The sequence below is a fragment of the Poecilia formosa genome, unplaced genomic scaffold, assembly GCF_000485575.1.
Source record: "Poecilia formosa unplaced genomic scaffold, Poecilia_formosa-5.1.2 Scaffold2, whole genome shotgun sequence".
NCBI lineage: Eukaryota > Metazoa > Chordata > Actinopteri > Cyprinodontiformes > Poeciliidae > Poecilia > Poecilia formosa.
In genome coordinates this window covers 5,462,178-5,481,563 of record NW_006799941.1, presented here as the reverse complement: position 1 = coordinate 5,481,563, position 19,386 = coordinate 5,462,178, and the positions used below count along the sequence as shown (strand labels likewise).

Genomic DNA, 19,386 nt, shown 5'->3' with positions numbered 1-19,386 from the left:
ACCATTGGCAATGGGATCACTCATCACAATTTTGTCAAGTAAAAGAAAAGGACTCTAGTGACCGGTCAATGCTTGCATAAATTCATGTTTATATCACTGAGGAATATAAAGTTTCAAACGTATACAAAATTGTTCTAATTAATTTGGGACAAATAACGATGGAAAAAGAAAATAATGTGGCAAGCTCTAACGAGGTGCCCACTAATTAACCAAAGGGGATTACAAAATTATTACAGTAGAAACAATCTCCTGCAACGCATCACTCACAACAAAAGGGGACACCTGCTCAGATCACAACTCCTCGACATTCGCTCTCTTTCGGTCGTGTTCTTCGACGCACACAGAGCAGCTAGGTTGTTTTCCGATAAACCATCAAGAGACACTCATACGTGTTTCACATCAAACACACAGAGGCCACTCTGGCACTGATCTCGTCATCTCCATGTAGTTAAATTTGCAGAAAAACAAATTCCAGCCTCCTAAATGTACGAACCGGCACACACAGGAGCAAACAAAGAGTGAAAAGCAACATTCAATTGAGGGCCACTTGGCTCCAACTCAAGGCAGTGATTCAAATCAAATACCACACCACAGCTGTGTGGTGAAGCCATCGTCCAACCTGGGCCTATAGCTGCCAATCTTTCAGACTTAACAAAGATGGCCATGGAAAAAAAAAAAAAAAATCATGTGATTCAGGTTCAAAGTAAAAAAAAATAAAATAATAATGTTTAAAGTGCCAGCTGTTGTAACATTTCTAAACAAGCTGAAGTAACACACTGTGTCCAGAGCAACAAAAAGCAAAAAAAAGCTTTCAGTTTAAACTGAAAGGTAATCTTGTCAAACTATTTAACAATTGAGGTCTTCAACACATTGTTTATAAAATAACAGGAATATTAAATGAGCTGTTTATGTGTGCAGATACTCGAGAAAGTCTGCTTACCACTTGAAATCTGCTTTCATCGATTCTTACCTGGATGCATTTCAAAAGATGCTTGATGAGGGTCTAAATACAAAGAAATAAATGACATTTTAGAAAACACTAAAATGTTATTTATTTTAGTGCATGTACAAACAGAATGACCCTCTTTGTACCTGCAACAAGGTCATTCTGTTGCATTTACAAACTATGAGTGTCATGTTGATTCACCATCATTTTGAATAGAGCATGTACATTGGGATGGGGATTGTAAAATATACATCCAGCTTTGGATACGAACATAAGTTACTTTTACGTGACATCCTCTAGGTTTTTACTTTTTCCATACTTTCTGTATCATACTTCCTATGCTTTCTGTACTTACTGGTTCGTTTCTAACCATCTAAGTAAGTCTAGAAATACCATCATATGGTCAAATAACTATTAGGTTAAAATTGTACCATATTTTGTGAATACATCTTCAATGCAATATCAGTGCGTGCAATATTCATATCGCAAAGGACTGTTTGGAGTACAATAATTGTCTGCTAATATATTCTGACTGTTAATGAACTTACATTCTACATGCTAGTGTAATGTTTAGCCAGGATAGAGTCTCACGGCAGCAGATGTTTACATTGGTTACAATGCAGAAGGTCACAGAATGTCGGAAGCACAGATGGGAACGAGAGAAAAGAAGAAAACAGACACATACTGCAAATTTTCAAACAGACTTATATAAACATTTAGAATAAATACTATCTGAAATTAGCAGTTTTCAAGTAAACTTTACTATTAAAGAGATTATTATGCATTTTTTGCAATATTGCTCCTTGTTGAATAAAACAAGCTGAGATTATGCGGTTAGCTTTGTCTTTAACATGCTTCTCGTAACTTGCCAATTGTCATCTTAAAACTTTATAAGTGATGAAAATAACTCGTATAAATGAAAATAACTCTTTAGCTTTCACATGTCTGTATTTTATTTATATGTGTGTATGTAGTAGCTTCCTTTAAGCCAGTTGACCAGCAGTCCACAGAGCCTGGTAGTAGTGTGGTATGCCGTAGTCCATAACTGTACAATTGTTTTCATATAGCTTCCAATTAAAAATACCTTAAACCATAAGAATGATATGACATGGTTTTAAAACTGTAACAATTTAAAACATTGGTTTATCTTGATATAATTTATTAATCTCTAATGAAGGGCATTCAAAGATGTTAGGACCCTAACAGATCTGTTTCCTCAGATTTGGTTTTGCATTCCTACTCGACTTTCACCTTTGCAGTGACAAAAAACGCACAACAAAAACAAAAGTGTGATGAGGCTCGTTCAAAGCCTTTTAACTTTTAATGTGTAAGCTACACAGATCATTGCTTAGAGAGGCCAGGAAATTGGTGCAGACGAGTGGCTGCCGTCTCCTTTTTCTTGACCCTTACTGATGGGCATGTGGAGCGATGATTGCTGGAATCCCTGAGTGATTAGTGGTTACCTTGGGATAGATCTGTTCTGCGGGGGGAAAACACATGTGCTGTAGGTGTAGGCCGGCTTTGACAATAACATATGGCAGCTGCCTCCTTACTTATAGTTAACACCAGCGTTTGACAGAGACGCACACAAGGAGGAATTTGTATGACAGCATGGCAGGAATTATGCAGGGATCAAGTGGAAGGTGTTTTGTTTGGAAGTGTTCGATAAATTCAGCTGTTGACTCGTTCGTCGTAAAACTTCACTGACTGATAAATGCGGGGGTTCTCTTTGTTGGGAAGTATAAAACAATATGTTTCTGAAATATGGAAATGTCAAATGGAAAGGCCATGGTATTCAAATCTCAAGTTAATTAGGGTTCCACTATGAGGAAGGTTTGGATGTTTGTGTTGAAGAACAGAAACATTTGCATTCCCTAAAGGGGAGCATGTCAACAGGATCGATAGGGTAGAGTGTGAACTCCTGTTCTTGCTCCCAAAACAAAAAAAAAATAAAAAAAAGCATTGAACTCAGCAGATCCTCTTCGCTGGAATCTTCTGAAATTAGCCACCATCAAAATCTAATCACCTGCTTCCTCTGTCATTTTCACACAAAGAAAATTGTTCAAGATGAAATGGTAGTATTTGATCATTTCAAAATTTACCTAACCACTTGATAGATGCCTAGAATTAGCTCAGATACGATAGAGGTTTTAAGTAACGTAGTTAAACACCAATTATCCTTTTCCTTCCATTGATGTTTTTAGTGCTTTCTCTCCGTGTGAGGTAGCCGAAGTGTGAGAGAAACAAACAGAACATCAATCTCACTTGAAACCCAGTGCCTCAGGACTGATCTCAAAGAGTGCTAAGGAGGAGGAATAAAAACATTTGACAAGGATTTCATGAAATCAGGACAATAGAAAGGACACAAGAATGTAAGTCCTTAACTACAACTACATTGAAGTGCTGAGGATGTTTTTTTCTTTAAAATTATTTTCATACTTACAAATACCCTAAAAATAAGGTATTCAATGGTGAACAAGGTATTACGTTATATGTGGTTTTACATACCATAGGTTGGTGCTTTGCAACAAGACCATCAGACGTACTGGAATAAATAATAATATTAGTATGTGTATATGCTTCCTAACAATGCTCCTACCTCTCATTGGTTGTTTCTAGTTAGTACTAGGAGCACTGGCAGAAGGCAGAGGATCTCGATTTTTTTCCCCACAAATTACCTGCATCACACTATAAATAAAGTTTTAACAAATATGTAAAATAATATATTTTTCATAAATGTTACATAATGCAGCTTCAAGCAGGACATAAAAAAGTTACGGTTTCAATAATAGTCAACACAATATTATACCAGTGATAATCAGCACATTTAATATGTTTTTTTAAGGCACTAGAAATAGTTACTTAAATAAAAAACAAATATTATTTTCTTTTTACTCCAGGATATCATACATTAAGGACCTCATGCCAGTTCGTTCCTACTCCGGACCATTAAAATGGTCAGCAGAGTGGATTATTTTATTAAAAAAAAAAAAAAGAAAAGACTGCAGTTATCCAATTTGAACTCCAAATAACCAATTTTAATACCATACCATGCATTTACAGAACAACAGATACAATTCAGTTTCTATACTTGTTAAATTTGTGCAAACATTAAAACTTAAATAATAAAAAAACCACCTTGATTGTCATTCAGGCAGCTCATTCTGCATTCAGCACAGCACTAGCAGCTTGATAAAACATGTGTTGCCTAATCCCATATATTTAAATGATTTCAGCCGTAGTTCATGACGGGCAAAATGAGCTTTGTCGAGGAGATTGAATTCGTCTTTCCTCACATCAGAAAAAGGCAATCTTAACTGACGTCAACAACAAAGACTCGAGCACAAAGAAAACACACATGGTGCGTTGACCCACAATAACACAATAAAGGAAAAAGAAGCCTGAAGCTTCCATTGTCTTCGCTCTCTACAGGGCAGCAGTGACTGACAGTTCAGCTGTAAGTAAAGCTGACACAGTATCACATCGTGGCAAGATTGTTAAGGGGAGAGCGGACATAGCAACTGAAGGACAAAGGACATTTATTGATATGGCCAAGTCCTCCAGTGTAGGAGATGTCCTTTAGTGAAAGTGTCTTGTTGCCTGGATATTAATCACCATTGTCACGTAGCACAGGAAATAAGTACACTAGCTTCCCCAATGGCAATTTTCTTCCCTTGTTTCAAACCCACCTGGTCAAATCCAGTTAGTCTGTGTGTGTGTTTTGGGCTTAATGTCTCGGAGACAGATGAAATCTGTCTTGATCTGGAGTGAAGTGGCTGTGAGTCATCCTGAATGATTAAAATGCTACTGTGACCAGCTTCTGAGTGTCTTGGCTGAAAGACTAAGTGAACTCAACCGTACACATCACGTAATGAAGTGATGACTGATCGCCTCCATTAACATAAGTTAGGCAAATAAACAGCTTAATCACTGCTAACGTCAACTTACTGAGATTATCTTAGGAAATAAACTGAGTTTTAACTATTTCAGTCTCACATCGGCTGGAATATTCCACTTTAAAATAAAATTAAAAAAAAAAAAAAACAATTTCCGTATTTCCAGGCAGGGCGATCACACTGCCTATGTCAGTAAGGGAGCTAATGTTCAGCAGGCACATGACGTTCTACTTCACTCCGGGCTCTGGTCGCCATCTTGCAATGTATTTATACTACTAGATCTGCCTTTGCCTGACTGCTTTCTCTGAAGCATAAATTTTAACAGTGAATATGTAAATACAGATCGACAAAATGAAATGAATGTTTAATGACATTTTTTTTTCATTTGTTATTAATTTTTTCCACACAAATATGAAAAGGATGAGAGCAAATGCCACAGTTGTTCCCTCAGATATTGGCAGCTGTAGTAATTAAAGCAAGTAAAACACAGTCCCAGAGTACTCCTGGCTAGATTGATTAGATATGAGCTGGGAATCTGTGTCTCCTATAAGCCTGTAAAAACAAAAAGAAAACCCTAAAGCAACTGCCAACATCTTTGGGAACATGGCTGCTACAGAACAGACTGCTTGAGGGTGCTCCATTTCTGAAAGTTATGAAAATCCCAAAAGAGACATGACAAAGCCGTGGCACAACTGGAAATCGATGTAGCCGGTGGACACATAAGCCAGAGAACTGTTCTCACATATTTGTTCCTCAGGCTTTCATGAAGAAAAGCAACACATGTGCAAAAGTAAAAAAGAAAACTAAAGCAAGCGCTCTTAGATTGGGGATCTGAAAAATGCAAGTGTAATTGCAACAAAGAAAGGAGGTGGCAATAAATTCATATTCAATAACTTTTACTACGTATACTAGTATACCCACTAAACAATTGGTGCCAGTCATAGAAGCAGTATATGGAATTTAGTGACATCTACCTGTGCAGTCATAAACTGCAGCAAACTGAGAGCTGGTGTCATTAAATGTAGTTAGTACTTTACTCATATATTTAGAATGATTGGTCATCTCACAGTGCTAATGTAATGATAATCTGAGTGAAAAAGCCCCCATGAGTAATTTGGTTGCTTCTTATGTGCATCGGGTGCTAAAAATCACAGAACATTAAATAGCTTTTGTTTTTAGAATGATGAAACCTAACAGTGGTGTGTGTCCCGCAGGCCATGATAAACTCACTATTATGATATAGGGCAAAAGTCAATGATTTGTAAATAAATTCTAACCCAGGGGTACTGAAGAGTGGGGCTGCTGTGATATTATTGCTTCCAACACGCTCTATAAGCTTTAGCATAATCTCTGAGATGTGGTCATCTTGGCAGCGAGACTCTGTCCGACAAGCTAAATATCTTATTGGCATGCAAAGTGTGCACTCATGACAACTTGAAATACCAACCAACAAACACTGCGTTCCAAACTGTCCCTTGCAATATTGTTAATGCACACACAGATATTGCAATGATGATTTATAGCGCAGCTTTTACTTAGGAGTCCAAAAATGGTCTGTTTCTCGCATAAGCCTCCATTGTTGCGCACACACACAAGGGTACACCAATAGGGGTTACAGTCCTTAACAAATCTGCTGGGTTTGATACCCGACCCCGAGCCATTTACTGTATGTCATCCCCTTTCTCTCTATGCCCTTCTTCATGCCAAGATACTAATAAACAAAGGCTACTAGCGTCACAAAAGCTTCTTAAAAATGAGAAGAAGAAAAAAAAAGCAAACAAACAGTGTGGCATTCTGTAGACTACTAATCGTCAGCTTGTTAAACCTAATGTCCCTAATGTGGCCCCTTAGGTCAGAAAAATGCCCCTGTTCATGGTTTTTCCATCAAACCAGTAGCAAGTCCTACACAGCTGCAAACGCTAATTCTTTGTCTGGCTAGAAGAAAGAATTTGTTTGTTAAACCACCTAAGATTTAAAATGGTATTAATAAATTAAGCCGGTAGTTTTAGGGCAAATGTTTGCACTGACGCTTATGTAAATATCATGATTTATGTAGTTATACTGTTTTCAATTGGATTTGATCTGCTGCTGAGATTCAGATAAAACATTTACTTAGAGTCATATTTTTAGTGACATAATGAGCTGTTATTTCTACATGTAAAAATGGATTGTTTCTTGAGCGGTCCGTAACTACAGTTTAGTGTTCAACATATTAAAAACTATTTTGCAACAACTCAATTTAGAAGCACTGATCATTACCTATTACAGAAATTGCATGTCTATGTAAAAGGTATCCAAAATCGTAATCACCATAATCTGTTTGCTAAAGATATGTTGCTAAAAAAAAAAACACCCTCACGTGAAACAAAATGTTGTTGCGTGCACATTGATTGATTCATACAGCACTTAATCCACTAAAGAGACTGAAGTATATTTCAGTAAAAATTCCAACGCAAGAAAACTATAAGTAGAAATTGTATAGAAAACTAATAGAAAAAGAACGATAGGCGCAATGCCACCATGTAACATGGTTTTATTAGTTTGTCTGAAAAAGTAAGTCTTGAGCTTAGACTTAAAGATGCCCTGGTCAGAGAAATACAATGTTGTGAAAATATTTCTTTCGTCTACACATGAAATGACCAAATCTTTAGCTTTACTCATTAATAATGACTACAAGGGTACAAGAAAATAAACGTATAAAACTTTCTGAGTAAAAGGCACCAAATCAGCAGGTTTTTTTCAATCAGAAAAAAAAACTTCTGCTGAAAAAGAAGGTTTAACACCTTGACGAGTGTGATATTAATAGTCCTCATGTATAGGAAACACTCGAAATAACCAAATGTATTTATTAGGCAACAGGCTTTCAGAATTAATACTTTTTCCAGTGATGGTGTCGTGGACAGTGTGGGATAAATTGGCAGCTGAACTGATCATGTTAACTGATTATTAGCAGTGCAATTTCACAGATGGCGAAACAATTACTATACCACAATATATATTATAGCAAACATTTCCTCTTCCCGCTCTCCAGCAAAAACAGCACTGTGAAATTATCTAACATCCCCAAATACACTTTTGAATAAAAAGAAAGTTGGCAAACATGTTGAATTAGCAACAAATTCTGGAAACTAAAACATACACTTGCATACATCCTTACTCTCCTTACACCAGAGAGATGATAAAGGCTTTTCTCTGCTTTCTATTCCATCTACAGCGACGCTGAAAGATTTATTCTCAAACCCCCAAAAAGGAGAAAAGAAAACCATTCTCTGATTGGAACAATAATCTCAAACCCTAAATCAATTCCTGATTGTGTTCATGAAAATGTGTTTTAATTTCCAGGCTGTTCTCATTGCTCTTACACCATTAGGACCTGAAGGTCCTTTTCCAAGTATGTACAGGTACTAAGTGAACTAAATCTGCTTCATGATAAATGTATTTGTGCCGTAGCATAAATAAACGTAACTTTTAATTTGTTAGTGACTACAAGCTCTGAGGGAAGGTGTGGAATAATAATGGGCATATCTCGTTTTACAAGCTGTTTCAGCCAAATGAAGCACATTTTTCACAGCTGATCAGTTCGAGGTAAACATGCTGGGGTGTTTTTTTCCCAAACCACAATGGTGATCACTGCTTAACCACCATAATAAGGTACGAGTTGCGTGCCGAGTCTCAGTTCTCTGAAATCAGGCAGCTGTTATAAAAAAATAAATAAATAAATAAATTTTAAAAAAGCAAAGTTATCACCATTACAGTTTCAAAACTATCACAGTTAAAAAATGTTACTGGGAACAGTAATGCATTGTAGTGTGAAAAGTTTCACCAGTTTAATTAGAAAGATAAATAAGCTAGTCATTAAATGTGAAAGCAGAGAGGGAAGGATGAGCATCACCAGTAAAAAGGATCCACAGCAAATTATATACACACCAGTGAAAAGTGATTACAGTTGCAATGTTTCCCCATCGGACCATTTAGTGGGTGGCACAAGCAGCTGGTGGAAAGACAACAAGATAACGGCAAGCTGAGCCCATATATGATTGAGACTGAGCAGAACTTAGTGAGGCTATTTTAAAACCACAACTGTTCCCTTTCGAAGAGCTTTTGCCAGCATGATGCACATTGTGCTAATTATCAGGAGAAGATATGAAGGACCTGGATGATAATGATGGCGCTGCCGACATCAGTGAGATCCAGACAGCTGGCATCCTGCTGGCACAGCAGGGTGTCCGGACGTCACTTATTAAATTAATAAAATGTTTGCCCACTTTGTATCCAGGCCTGTCATGGTTACCAATTAATCATATTATCACAATTATTGGAGATAATCATGATTCCATTATGGTCATAATGGTTTTCACTGACAGAAACACATTTTCTCACACATTTTTTTTTCCGGCATTTAATTGATAACTGGCAAAGGATCAACACTCTTCTAAAACTCAATTCATACCTGCCCAGTGCTGTTGACATGGCATGTCTACTATTTAGATTTTTTTGTGACCAATTCAAAAAAATATAGATTTTTAACCTAAATCCAAATCAATTTAATACATGTCCTTTGAAAAGCAATTTTCCCTATTAACAGTACTATAGAAATAGCCATTACGTTTATTGAATAACTGACTCTTTTCTTTTTCTGTTTTGTTTGCCGAGGTCCTTGCATGCCTAAAATGAATTGCCAGTAGGATAAAAGCCCATTCAGTCTAATCCTTTTCTGCATTGCTGTATTTTCATTGAATGCTCCAAACAGGAAGATGATCATTGGCTTTAATGAGCGCAAGAGCACTGTAATTGCAACACTGTCAATTAAAAAAAGGAAAGACGTTTGTGTTTGCCTAAAATACTGTTATCAAAAGCTGAGAGGGGGCCGTCTACAGTTTACCTAGGCTGAAGTCGCATTTCAAACTCTCCCTTTGCGCTTGCTTCCATGTAAGAGGCGTTTAGAAGCAGATTTTTAGGGATTCACTTGAAACAAAAAGGCATAGGCTAAAAATCACAATTACTAACCTTTGCATGTTCAATACTAATAAAACATAACATTGCAAAGTTATGTTTGCAATGTTAGCAGAGTTGAGTATGTGAGTTGTATCCATGGTTTCTTGTCTGTAGGCTAATGTAGTATCTCTTAAGCAGTATCCACTGTCATAGCTACCAGGGTAGTGGCATGACACAAAACTGAGTCCAAATCAGTTACCGAGGATTAATCTTTATGCCAAAATTAGATTAGTGTGCATCTACCTTTTTATTTTAATGACAGAAAAGAAAAAACTCCAAAAATACTGCTTTTCATTTGACACTGTATGGGTTCACACCATGTGGATCAGGCTGCCATGACTTTTTTTTTTGAGGAAGGTCAAAAAAAATTCTTCAACATAATTTCTCAAATGCCACATATACCACACATGTAAACCACAGTTACAGAATTTAACCCATTGCTATTCAAATATCACAGCGGTTAACCAATAATGACTATTACTTAATTTCTCTGCCCCATTGACACTTTACTTGCCTCAACTTGCTGGATGCTTGAAACTGAATGTAAAATGGCAGCACTACCTACTTTTAGAATCCCTAGTGAAAGCTACAGTGTGTAACTGTTTTTTTGTTTTTTTTTTGTTTTTTTAAAAACAACCTTTTTATATAGTTGTTAAGCAGTCACTATGTTGTGACTGAATGGTATAAGACAGGTAATCTATAAAAAGAAAAAATAAAGTCAAGCTCCTCTACCTCCTCCTTCAGTTACTATAGCGTTCTGTAAAAATTCACCATTCTCAATCAAAAACAACCAATCAGAGACAGGAGGAGTGTCTTGGCGCAGTCAATAATGTATCTGTATGTGCTGCTAAATGCCTAGGTGGGCCCCATATGGGGGAAAGGTAGGCAGACCAGATTGGTCCCATATGGGTTTGTCCGCGGGTTCCACGGTGGTCCCACATGGGTTGGCCCATGTAGGGCCACAGCCTATGTGGGCCCTACATGGGCCCTAAATGGGCAAACCCATGTGGGCCCACCACCATGTAGGGCCCATGTAGGGCCCATGTGGGCTGTGGCCCTACATGGGCCAACCCATGTGGGGCCACCGTGGAACCCGCGGACAAACCCATATGGGACCCATCTGGTCTGCCCTCCTTTTCCCCATATGGGGCCCACCTGGGCATGCTGGCAGAAAAACCTTTATCTGCCATCATCAATGGACATGCTTGGTATTCATGACAGGCTCTACTATCGGGAAAACACTGTAGTGTAGCAAAGAGCAATGGGGATAGTGTGAGCAGCACGTAACTAAGTCTGATTGACAGCACTAAGGCTCTTCTCCTGTCTCTGGTTGTTTTTGATCAACCAGTGCTAACTGCCTTCCGTTGTTAGCACTGGGAGAAGGCAGAGGTAATTGATTTGTTCACACAAATGTGACACTGTCACAGCAAAGTGATAGTGTTAACAAATATGTAAAAAAAAAAAAAAAAAAAAANCACACATGTAAACCACAGTTACAGAATTTAACCCATTGCTATTCAAATATCACAGCGGTTAACCAATAATGACTATTACTTAATTTCTCTGCCCCATTGACACTTTACTCGCCTCAACTTGCTGGATGCTTGAAACTGAATGTAAAATGGCAGCACTACCTAAGTCTGATTGACAGCACTAAGGCTCTTCTCCTGTCTCTGGTTGTTTTTGATCAACCAGTGCTAACTGCCTTCTGCTGTTAGCACTGGGAGAAGGCAGAGGTAATTGATTTGTTCACACAAATGTGACACTGTCACAGCAAAGTGACAGTGTTAACAAATATGTAAAAGAAAAAAACATTTCTTTTTATAAAAGTTATATACTCTAGCTTTAAGGGGTACTTAAAGCATTCACGTTTTATTTACAGATGGTTAAGTGGTATTTAAATGCAACACAACACATAATACTGACATACTCCTGATGTGGCAGAACACTGACTTCAACAGCTTTTATACCTATGCACATGAACTATTAAGAACAAAAGAGCATCATAAATGGCACAAAAACATCAGAGAAAGAACAGGACTTAAAATCCCCTTCATTTTCTCACCATCGGACCCAAATGACACATATTTTGAATAGGCTAGCCTATATTGCAGGGTGACAGCATCTTAACAAGAGTTTTAAAAATAACATTGAATGCCCAGTTCTGTTGCACTCCCTAAATAGTTTTATATGACATATATAGACACACTAGAATTATGTCTCCTATGTGCTTCTTTCCGTTTTGTCATTGAATATTTACCTTTTATTCTATGTGATTCTCAATTTAGGACCAAAACGTAACACTTGAAGCAGAAATGGGTTTAAGCCTCAAGATAAAACCTGCTAGGGTTAGGGTTAAATGAAGTATGTATAATTTAAGACGAGCCATTTCATCTTTGAATTTACAACATTTCCATTTCAGCTTTACATCCAGTACTCTATGATGGAATTTGAAAGATTCATGTCAGTCAGCCAGAAACGACACAATCTATCAGATGGCAGTGTTCAACTAGATTTGTCCTCTACCACCTTCAAGCTGGTCAGCTGGGCAGTCTGTATTGCTTCACCCCCCCCATTCCTCCTCTCTGTGCAAGACGTTTGGTGAGACAAGCCATATGAGAAAACCCAGCTTTTAGGGGCTTGTAAAGCCTCCAGTCAATAAAGCTGCAATGTGAAGACATGAGGACGTGGAAGTTTAGAACTAAGGGATTTTAAAGTGGTGGTGAAAGGGGGGTTGTCTAGGAGAGGAGGCATTCCACTATGTTAGCTTATAGCTCTCTCTCTCTCTCTCTGCATTAATGTATCAACCACTGATGATACATAAAGTCCACACAGCCTCCCTACATTTAGAAAAATGGATGATCAAATGGAAAGATGTATTTGAGATTAAGTGAATCATGAAAACTGTTCATAAAAAGAACAGAAACTTTAAGGGAAAAAAAAAAAAACACTTGGCAGGTGATTGGATTAACCATGTTTGAACTTACATCAGTAAAGCCAGCTGGTAACTTAAACACTTGCCAGTGGGGAGAGGAGCCAACATGTCTTTTCAGTCAACAAACGCCTTCAGTGCAGCCCTCTTAATGACAAAGTACTCTCAAAATTACTGACTGGTTTTAGAGGAGCTGCCACTGTTGACTGTAATCACACCTAAATCCAAGTGAGACTGTAAATATTAATCAAATCAAACATCTTCTAAATCATATATCATGGCTATCCGAAATAAAAAGATGAGATATTCAAATGTTGAAACTAAAAAGTGTCACTTGGGGTTTTGTTTTTGTTTTTGTTTTTTTAATGCATGTTTGCTTTGCATTTGAGAAAAGACCTGGCAACAACAAAGTCACAAGACAAAAGGAGTTGTGAGGGTAAAATAGGAAACCACAAAACAAATTGGATCTATTCCTAAGAGGTCAATAACATGAATTGGTATCAAGAGATCAACCCAGAGAGATTGGTTGTATAATGAAAAATCCCTGTATTCAAGTGACGAGATCAAAATACAAAACTGGAAGGCGGTGATCTGTGGGCTTTCAGGTGGCACTACACGTGAAACAACAACCCTGGAGTAGACTCAGGAACTCTCCTAATAGCTGTTGCTGTTGTGAATATACAATTGTGGCATAAACACACAAGCAAGGTCAACTTCTGCATGCAGCAGACAATAGAAACCATCTTGTCAATTTGCTAGATTAAAATTTTGAATAGATGAACTCCGACCATTTCAAATATATTTGTTCAAGCCGTCAATCTGGAATAAGTCAGGAACAGCATTATTAGTCACAGTTAAAAAAAAATAAAAAAAATAAAAAATAGAAACAGCATGTAAATAACGAGGTATTTAAAATGGGTGGACACTCACAGGCTCCAGCTGTTAATCTTGTCTCTTAAATGTGTCCAAGCTGCCCCAAATTTCTCATCTTGTCTTTTTTTTTTTTTTTGATTTTGATTTTATTTTCTCTCTCTCAAATGCGTGGATTTTTTCAGTTTATTGGTATTTAGCGTTTTGCTTTTACAACAACATCTGGACGTTAAAAGGAAGAATGAGCATTGCTTCACACATAGATGTTTGCAGTATGTTTGTAATGCATGTTTTATTTAGACTGCCCCCCCCCCCCACCCCAAAAAAAGGCTAAAAGAACCAGAATCTTTTCGGATATTCAAACACTCAAAAAACTACTTTGTCCCATGTTCAGCAACTTGTTTCATATTTTAAAACCTGGTCAATACATTCCAATTAAAAATCCACCTATCAGGCTTTTATTGGCTGATACCAATTTCCGGGAATCTCAACGTCAGCCCTGCTAACTGTGATAACCTAAACCCTCTTTCTAAAGAGTATAATACATGTAAATTAATTTGAGTAAACTTTGTTCTCAAATTCATCAATTAAATGTAACAAGCACTGACCATAAAGACACAGAAAAAAAAAAAAAAAAACTGCGGGTTCTTTGATAAAGGTAATAGTTTTGAATTCCAACACAAAAATGAAGGGATTACAAGATTATCCTCATTTACGCATCAAAGCATATGCCCATTTATTTTATTTTTATTTTTTTTCGCAAAACTCAAAACAAAGTGCATCAAAGAACATTGTGCCCGTTGATGCACTTACCGACTGAAAAGAAGAAGAGCTATTTTAATCATTTAATTAACAGAAGGGTGGGAAAAAAAGTAAAACTTTTCTGGGGGTCACAGGTTAAGATTGGTCACAGGAAATTTTGCTGACTTTGATCTTTTGCTCATTGTCTTATTGGTACAGTATTAACTTAAATCTATAGTTATTCATTTGATCTTCTTTTATAAAAAATGAACTAATAAATCATTAAGCATAAACCCAAAGTGAGCAAAAAGATATCTACTTCTTTACCTTACCCTTTATCTTTAATTTAATTTAATTTAATTTGTTTAATGCTTGAAGAGCAGAAAATGTATGTTTTTTTCCCCCAAATTCACAGGCAGTACATAACATATGAAACTATATTTTACACAGTTTGCAAAATAATTTTTTTTTTGACAAACAGAATAGACATTTCTGTTTTGACACATTTTACTTCTGGTTTCCAATTACATTTAGTCCAGTTGATTTTGTTTATCGGTATACTTTCTATCATTAATATTTGTACAGTGGTTATTCAACCACCAAATATAATAGATTTTGTTCTATTAAAATGATGATTTACTTACATTACTTTTTAAATTTGATTATTCCCATGCTGACAAGCTGACCAAGTAACTTCCTGAAAAAAAACACCTGTTTCATCAGCAAGTAAAGTAATTTTAAGCAAATTTGACAAGACAACAATCACTAATGTAGAAAGTAAATAACAATAGGACGTGTATGGGACCATGTAGGCCCTCCTCATGTGATCTTCAATATATCTGATTTTGCATTATTTAGCTACACACACACACACACACTATCTTTCATCTACACAATTCTTAAGTCAAGTGCATGCTACTCCTGACATTCCAGATTTTTTCAGTTTTTCCCAATAGCATTCCAGTAAAATGTCTTAACTGCTGCTTTTGATGTGGAAAACATTTTTTTAATCTTTTAACACTCCTCTTGTACAACCCTTACTTATTGCAGTTCCGTCAACTAGATTAATGTCATCATTGTTGATTTGTTTGATCCAAACCAATACTCACATAATTATTTAACAATTTATGTTTTTCTGTGAGAGTCTCATGATATAACCTTGAGTGAAAAGACAACAGTAATGAATTAAGTGATCTAACTGCTTTTGCTTCGAGCCTCACTGACAGTGTGCAACATGTGTCAGAAGGTCAACACCACGCTCTATACAGATCCAGTTTCAAAAGAAAAATTATCTCGATGCTCTATGAGCCACTATAAAACTATCAGAAAGTGATGATATTCCGAACACAAACGTAATTCTGGCGCAGCTGCAGGTTTTAGGTGCTCTCTTCACGCCTCCTTCTTTGTCCAAGTGGATGCTTAACATCACCACAGAGAGGTTGGCATTGTTAAAATATTTGGTCTCTGTTTTATAGGGATGAAGACATTTCTAGAAGTGATGCTAAGCTTTTTAGAAAGGGCCCTTAGGCTCAAGTCTTGGTTTTTTTCTTTATAGCTATAAGAAAACATTGTACTGCCAGTTTTGTGTCATAGCGCAGGTTTCCAGGTGTATGCTGATGACACTGTATGTACCGAGTAAGATATTCCATCGGAATCAGCACAACTGTCTTGGTATTTGGAGTTTATTGCAGGATGGTTTCTAATTCACGTTAAGCGTTAAAGGTGAAAAAAATCTGTGTTTTTGTCTTCTTTCTCAGGACTGGACTTTTATTAACAGTAATTTATTTGATCGATATATTGTGTCTTTATTTTTATGAACTGTTGGCTTGAACAGTTTTTTTCATTTTGATGGTTCTGTACTTGTATTTTGAAATTGGTATAAAATCGTCTGCTTTTCAGTAGTCCTTACATAAACTAATAAATGTACTGGAATTGTTTTTGGAGAACTATTTAAATCTTGTAATTTGCATGCATAAATGAAATGACCAAACAAACATTATTTAGATGAAAATACGCAAAATTACTGTCCAAATGATCTATAAACATAAAGGGTAGCTTTTATAGATCAGTGGTTTAAGACCGTTACAAATCCTGCATTGGAAAAGCTGCGCAACAAAGGCAACACACACACTGATCGCCAACACAGCATCTCTAACTAGTGCTTTAGTAATATGTCACCATATCTTGTTATGTACAAATAACTCCAGGACTGTTTCCTTGTATTGGTCAGACTTTCATTATTGTTGTAAATGTTTTTGTTTTGTTTTGTTTTTTTTAGTCGGTGTTGTACAGATAATAGTTCTGGTTGGAACACTGACTTTTTTTTCTTCCCTGGACACAATATGTGATGTTATAGAGGAAGCATCTTGCTGTCAGCACATATAGAGGTTGAATGCTTAACATTTTATAGTGTACATTACAGGTTGTTTCCACCCTTTAATACAGTATAAATAAATTTAAAAAAAATGTTATACCACTATAATTCTCTCTTTTTTTCTAATTAGAACAGAGTATTCTTTCCACACATAAACAGTAGACGCAATATTACAGTTGAGAAAAGCATGAAATTAATTTATAATTGTAAATCAGATAAGGCTTTTTTGTATGTTTTGGCATCTGATTTCTGGCAATTTTGTATTATTTATAGACATATATAGAGAAGTTTCTAAATCTAAACCTAGACCATTTTTGGACTTAGTCTTACTTGGTCCAGGATGAAATACAAAGTTCTAAATTTGGGCTATGCATGGACGCAACAGTTACTTAAGCAGATTGAGGTGTAGCTTCCGTGTTGACAAGGTGTATTTGCTCAAGTGGGAATTTGCATATTTCAAAGAAACTTGTGCGAGTACGGCACCAAAACTAACTCCTGGGTCTGGGTCTTCCTAAATCCAACCCTGCTTATTGCAGTACAAAAAGACAACTAGTAAATTCAGTTTACCAGGTTATCGACGTATGCAGAGGAGCATTAATCGCCCCTCATACACTGAACAATCTATATTCTACCCAACAGCGCTGACTATCGCCCCGCCCTCCACCTCAACACATGACCGCAAAATTACAGGTCGACTTGAACTGGCCACAACTACAGTAAGCCGGGAATAAAACTTGGGCCACCTCATATGGCGGCGTCCAAACTAACAAAACCCCGCGGCTTGCACAATCTGATTAATCCCAAGGGGATGTGAATAATGGGGGTGATGTCTTAAAGAATAACCTCTTTTAACAGATCCCTTTATTGTGTTAAAAGAAATTCCGCTTCGACTGAATAAGCCGACGTTGGGTCGCCGAGACGAGAAAGAAAAAGGGGGGGGAAAAAAAGGTCAAAGAGCCGGCGGACACAGATTCAGCTGTATCACGTTGACGCAGGGATAGTTTGCGCCACCCTCCAGCTGCATAATCAATAACATGCACACAAATCACGGAGGCTGAACGTGTCCAAACGTCGGACGCTCTTTTAATGTCGGCTCGGCCCAGCAAGCGAACAATTCAGCAAAGCGTTACCCATATGGGGGGCGGGAGGTGGGAATCCTATTTCGTCCAGCAAAACTGGCGTCAACAATAGACAGCGACTCTATCGGCTAAATACATAACAGCTGCTAAAAAAAAACAAAAAACCTTGTTGCAAGTACTTACCGGGTTGACAGTCTTTGTGTTCGGGCAAGGTTAAAAACAGCAGGGTTAAAATCCACCAGTGACTCGGTTCCCGTATTTTCCGCATGTTAGACTACTCATCGAGAGCAACAAGAAAAGGCAACGGGTGATTAAGTTAGTCTTTTTTTTTTTTTAACCCCTCTCTCCTCTTCCTCTTCTTCTGCTGCTGCTGCTTGTCCTTTAGAAAGAATCACACGCACACACTGAAGCCGAAGTTGGCACGGCGGCCACGAAGGCAGAGCATCAAAGTATAGAAACGGTTTGACGGTCACAGGATACAGTCACTGATTTGAAAAAGCCAGATTCACTCGCCTCCGGACCGAGCACGGGCTGCTCTCCTTAGCTTCGAGGAATAAAGCGGCGAGCACGCAGAGGCTGCGCGAAAACAATTCAAAATCTCTTGTTGTTGGAGTCCTCCGTGTCTGCAGCGGGCTTCCACATAGCGACATTCCCGAAGTGTAGGGAGAAAAAGCAGGAGGAGAGGGAGAAGGGAGTGGGTGAGGGGGGGGAGTCAATCGGCAATCAATCGCTGTCTTTAACTACAGGAAAAAGTGGTCGAATATTATTGATCATACGCGGTCATTATTAAGTGATTATCCGCGGCGTCAGCGAGACCGAGGTTGAAGGAGAAAAGTGTTGCTGGAAATGTCCCATTCTTTTGGTCCAGGAAGTAGTCTTAGCGGTCAGGCGTGCACGGATATGTGGCTACTGCTCTGCTCTGGTCCCATCCTATCCGGACGGACTGTGTGTGCGTGTGTGCAAAAGAGAGAGAGAGAGAGAAGGGGGGCATGAGAGAGGGAGTCTGGACGGGGCGGGCGCAACGGAGGCGGTTCCTGGATCTGCTGAATGCAAAATGACAGGGAACGGACCCAGAGGTTAGTTTCTAAGATGTTATGATAGGAAACACTTCAAATAAATACATAAATACATTTCTTGTCTAGGACTACGCACAATCTGCACTGGATCCAAGTGCCCGTCTTATAAATTGCAGTTAGAAATACGCAGCAGCATCCAGATTACCTCTGATTTAATTGCAACGTATTTGAAGTTTGCAGTTCTACTTTTACCTCAGATTTGTTTATTCCCCACTGCTACTTAGGTTTATTGGTAAAAAAAATAAATAAAAAAAATACACAAGGAGGCACTTTTCTTCACGAAACAAATGAAAAACAAAACAACTTAAATAGATCAACGAACTAATGCTAACTTAATTACTCTCAGAAGAAAACAGTTTGAGTTACTACATTTAAATTACCTTTGAGATTTATTTGGTGTTATTAAAAGTGCATTCTCCAAACTCAACACAAAATGCAAGTTTTAATGAACTGTCGGAGCCTAGGCACATTTCAACT

The 19,386-nt window shown here is 37.6% G+C and overlaps 1 protein-coding gene across 1 annotated transcript in view; it reads right to left on the bottom strand.

Annotated features, from left to right (window-relative positions):
* The window catches only part of ca16b (carbonic anhydrase XVI b), a 150,054-nt gene extending 131,259 nt beyond the window's left edge, over window positions 1-18,795 (bottom strand). The window contains exon 1 of the mRNA XM_007551252.2: window positions 18,017-18,795. Within this exon, the coding sequence (XP_007551314.1) occupies window positions 18,017-18,101 (85 nt within the window). The 5' untranslated portion in view covers window positions 18,102-18,795. The remainder of the gene's footprint in view (window positions 1-18,016) is intronic.
* Between the last annotated feature and the right edge of the window lie 591 nt (window positions 18,796-19,386).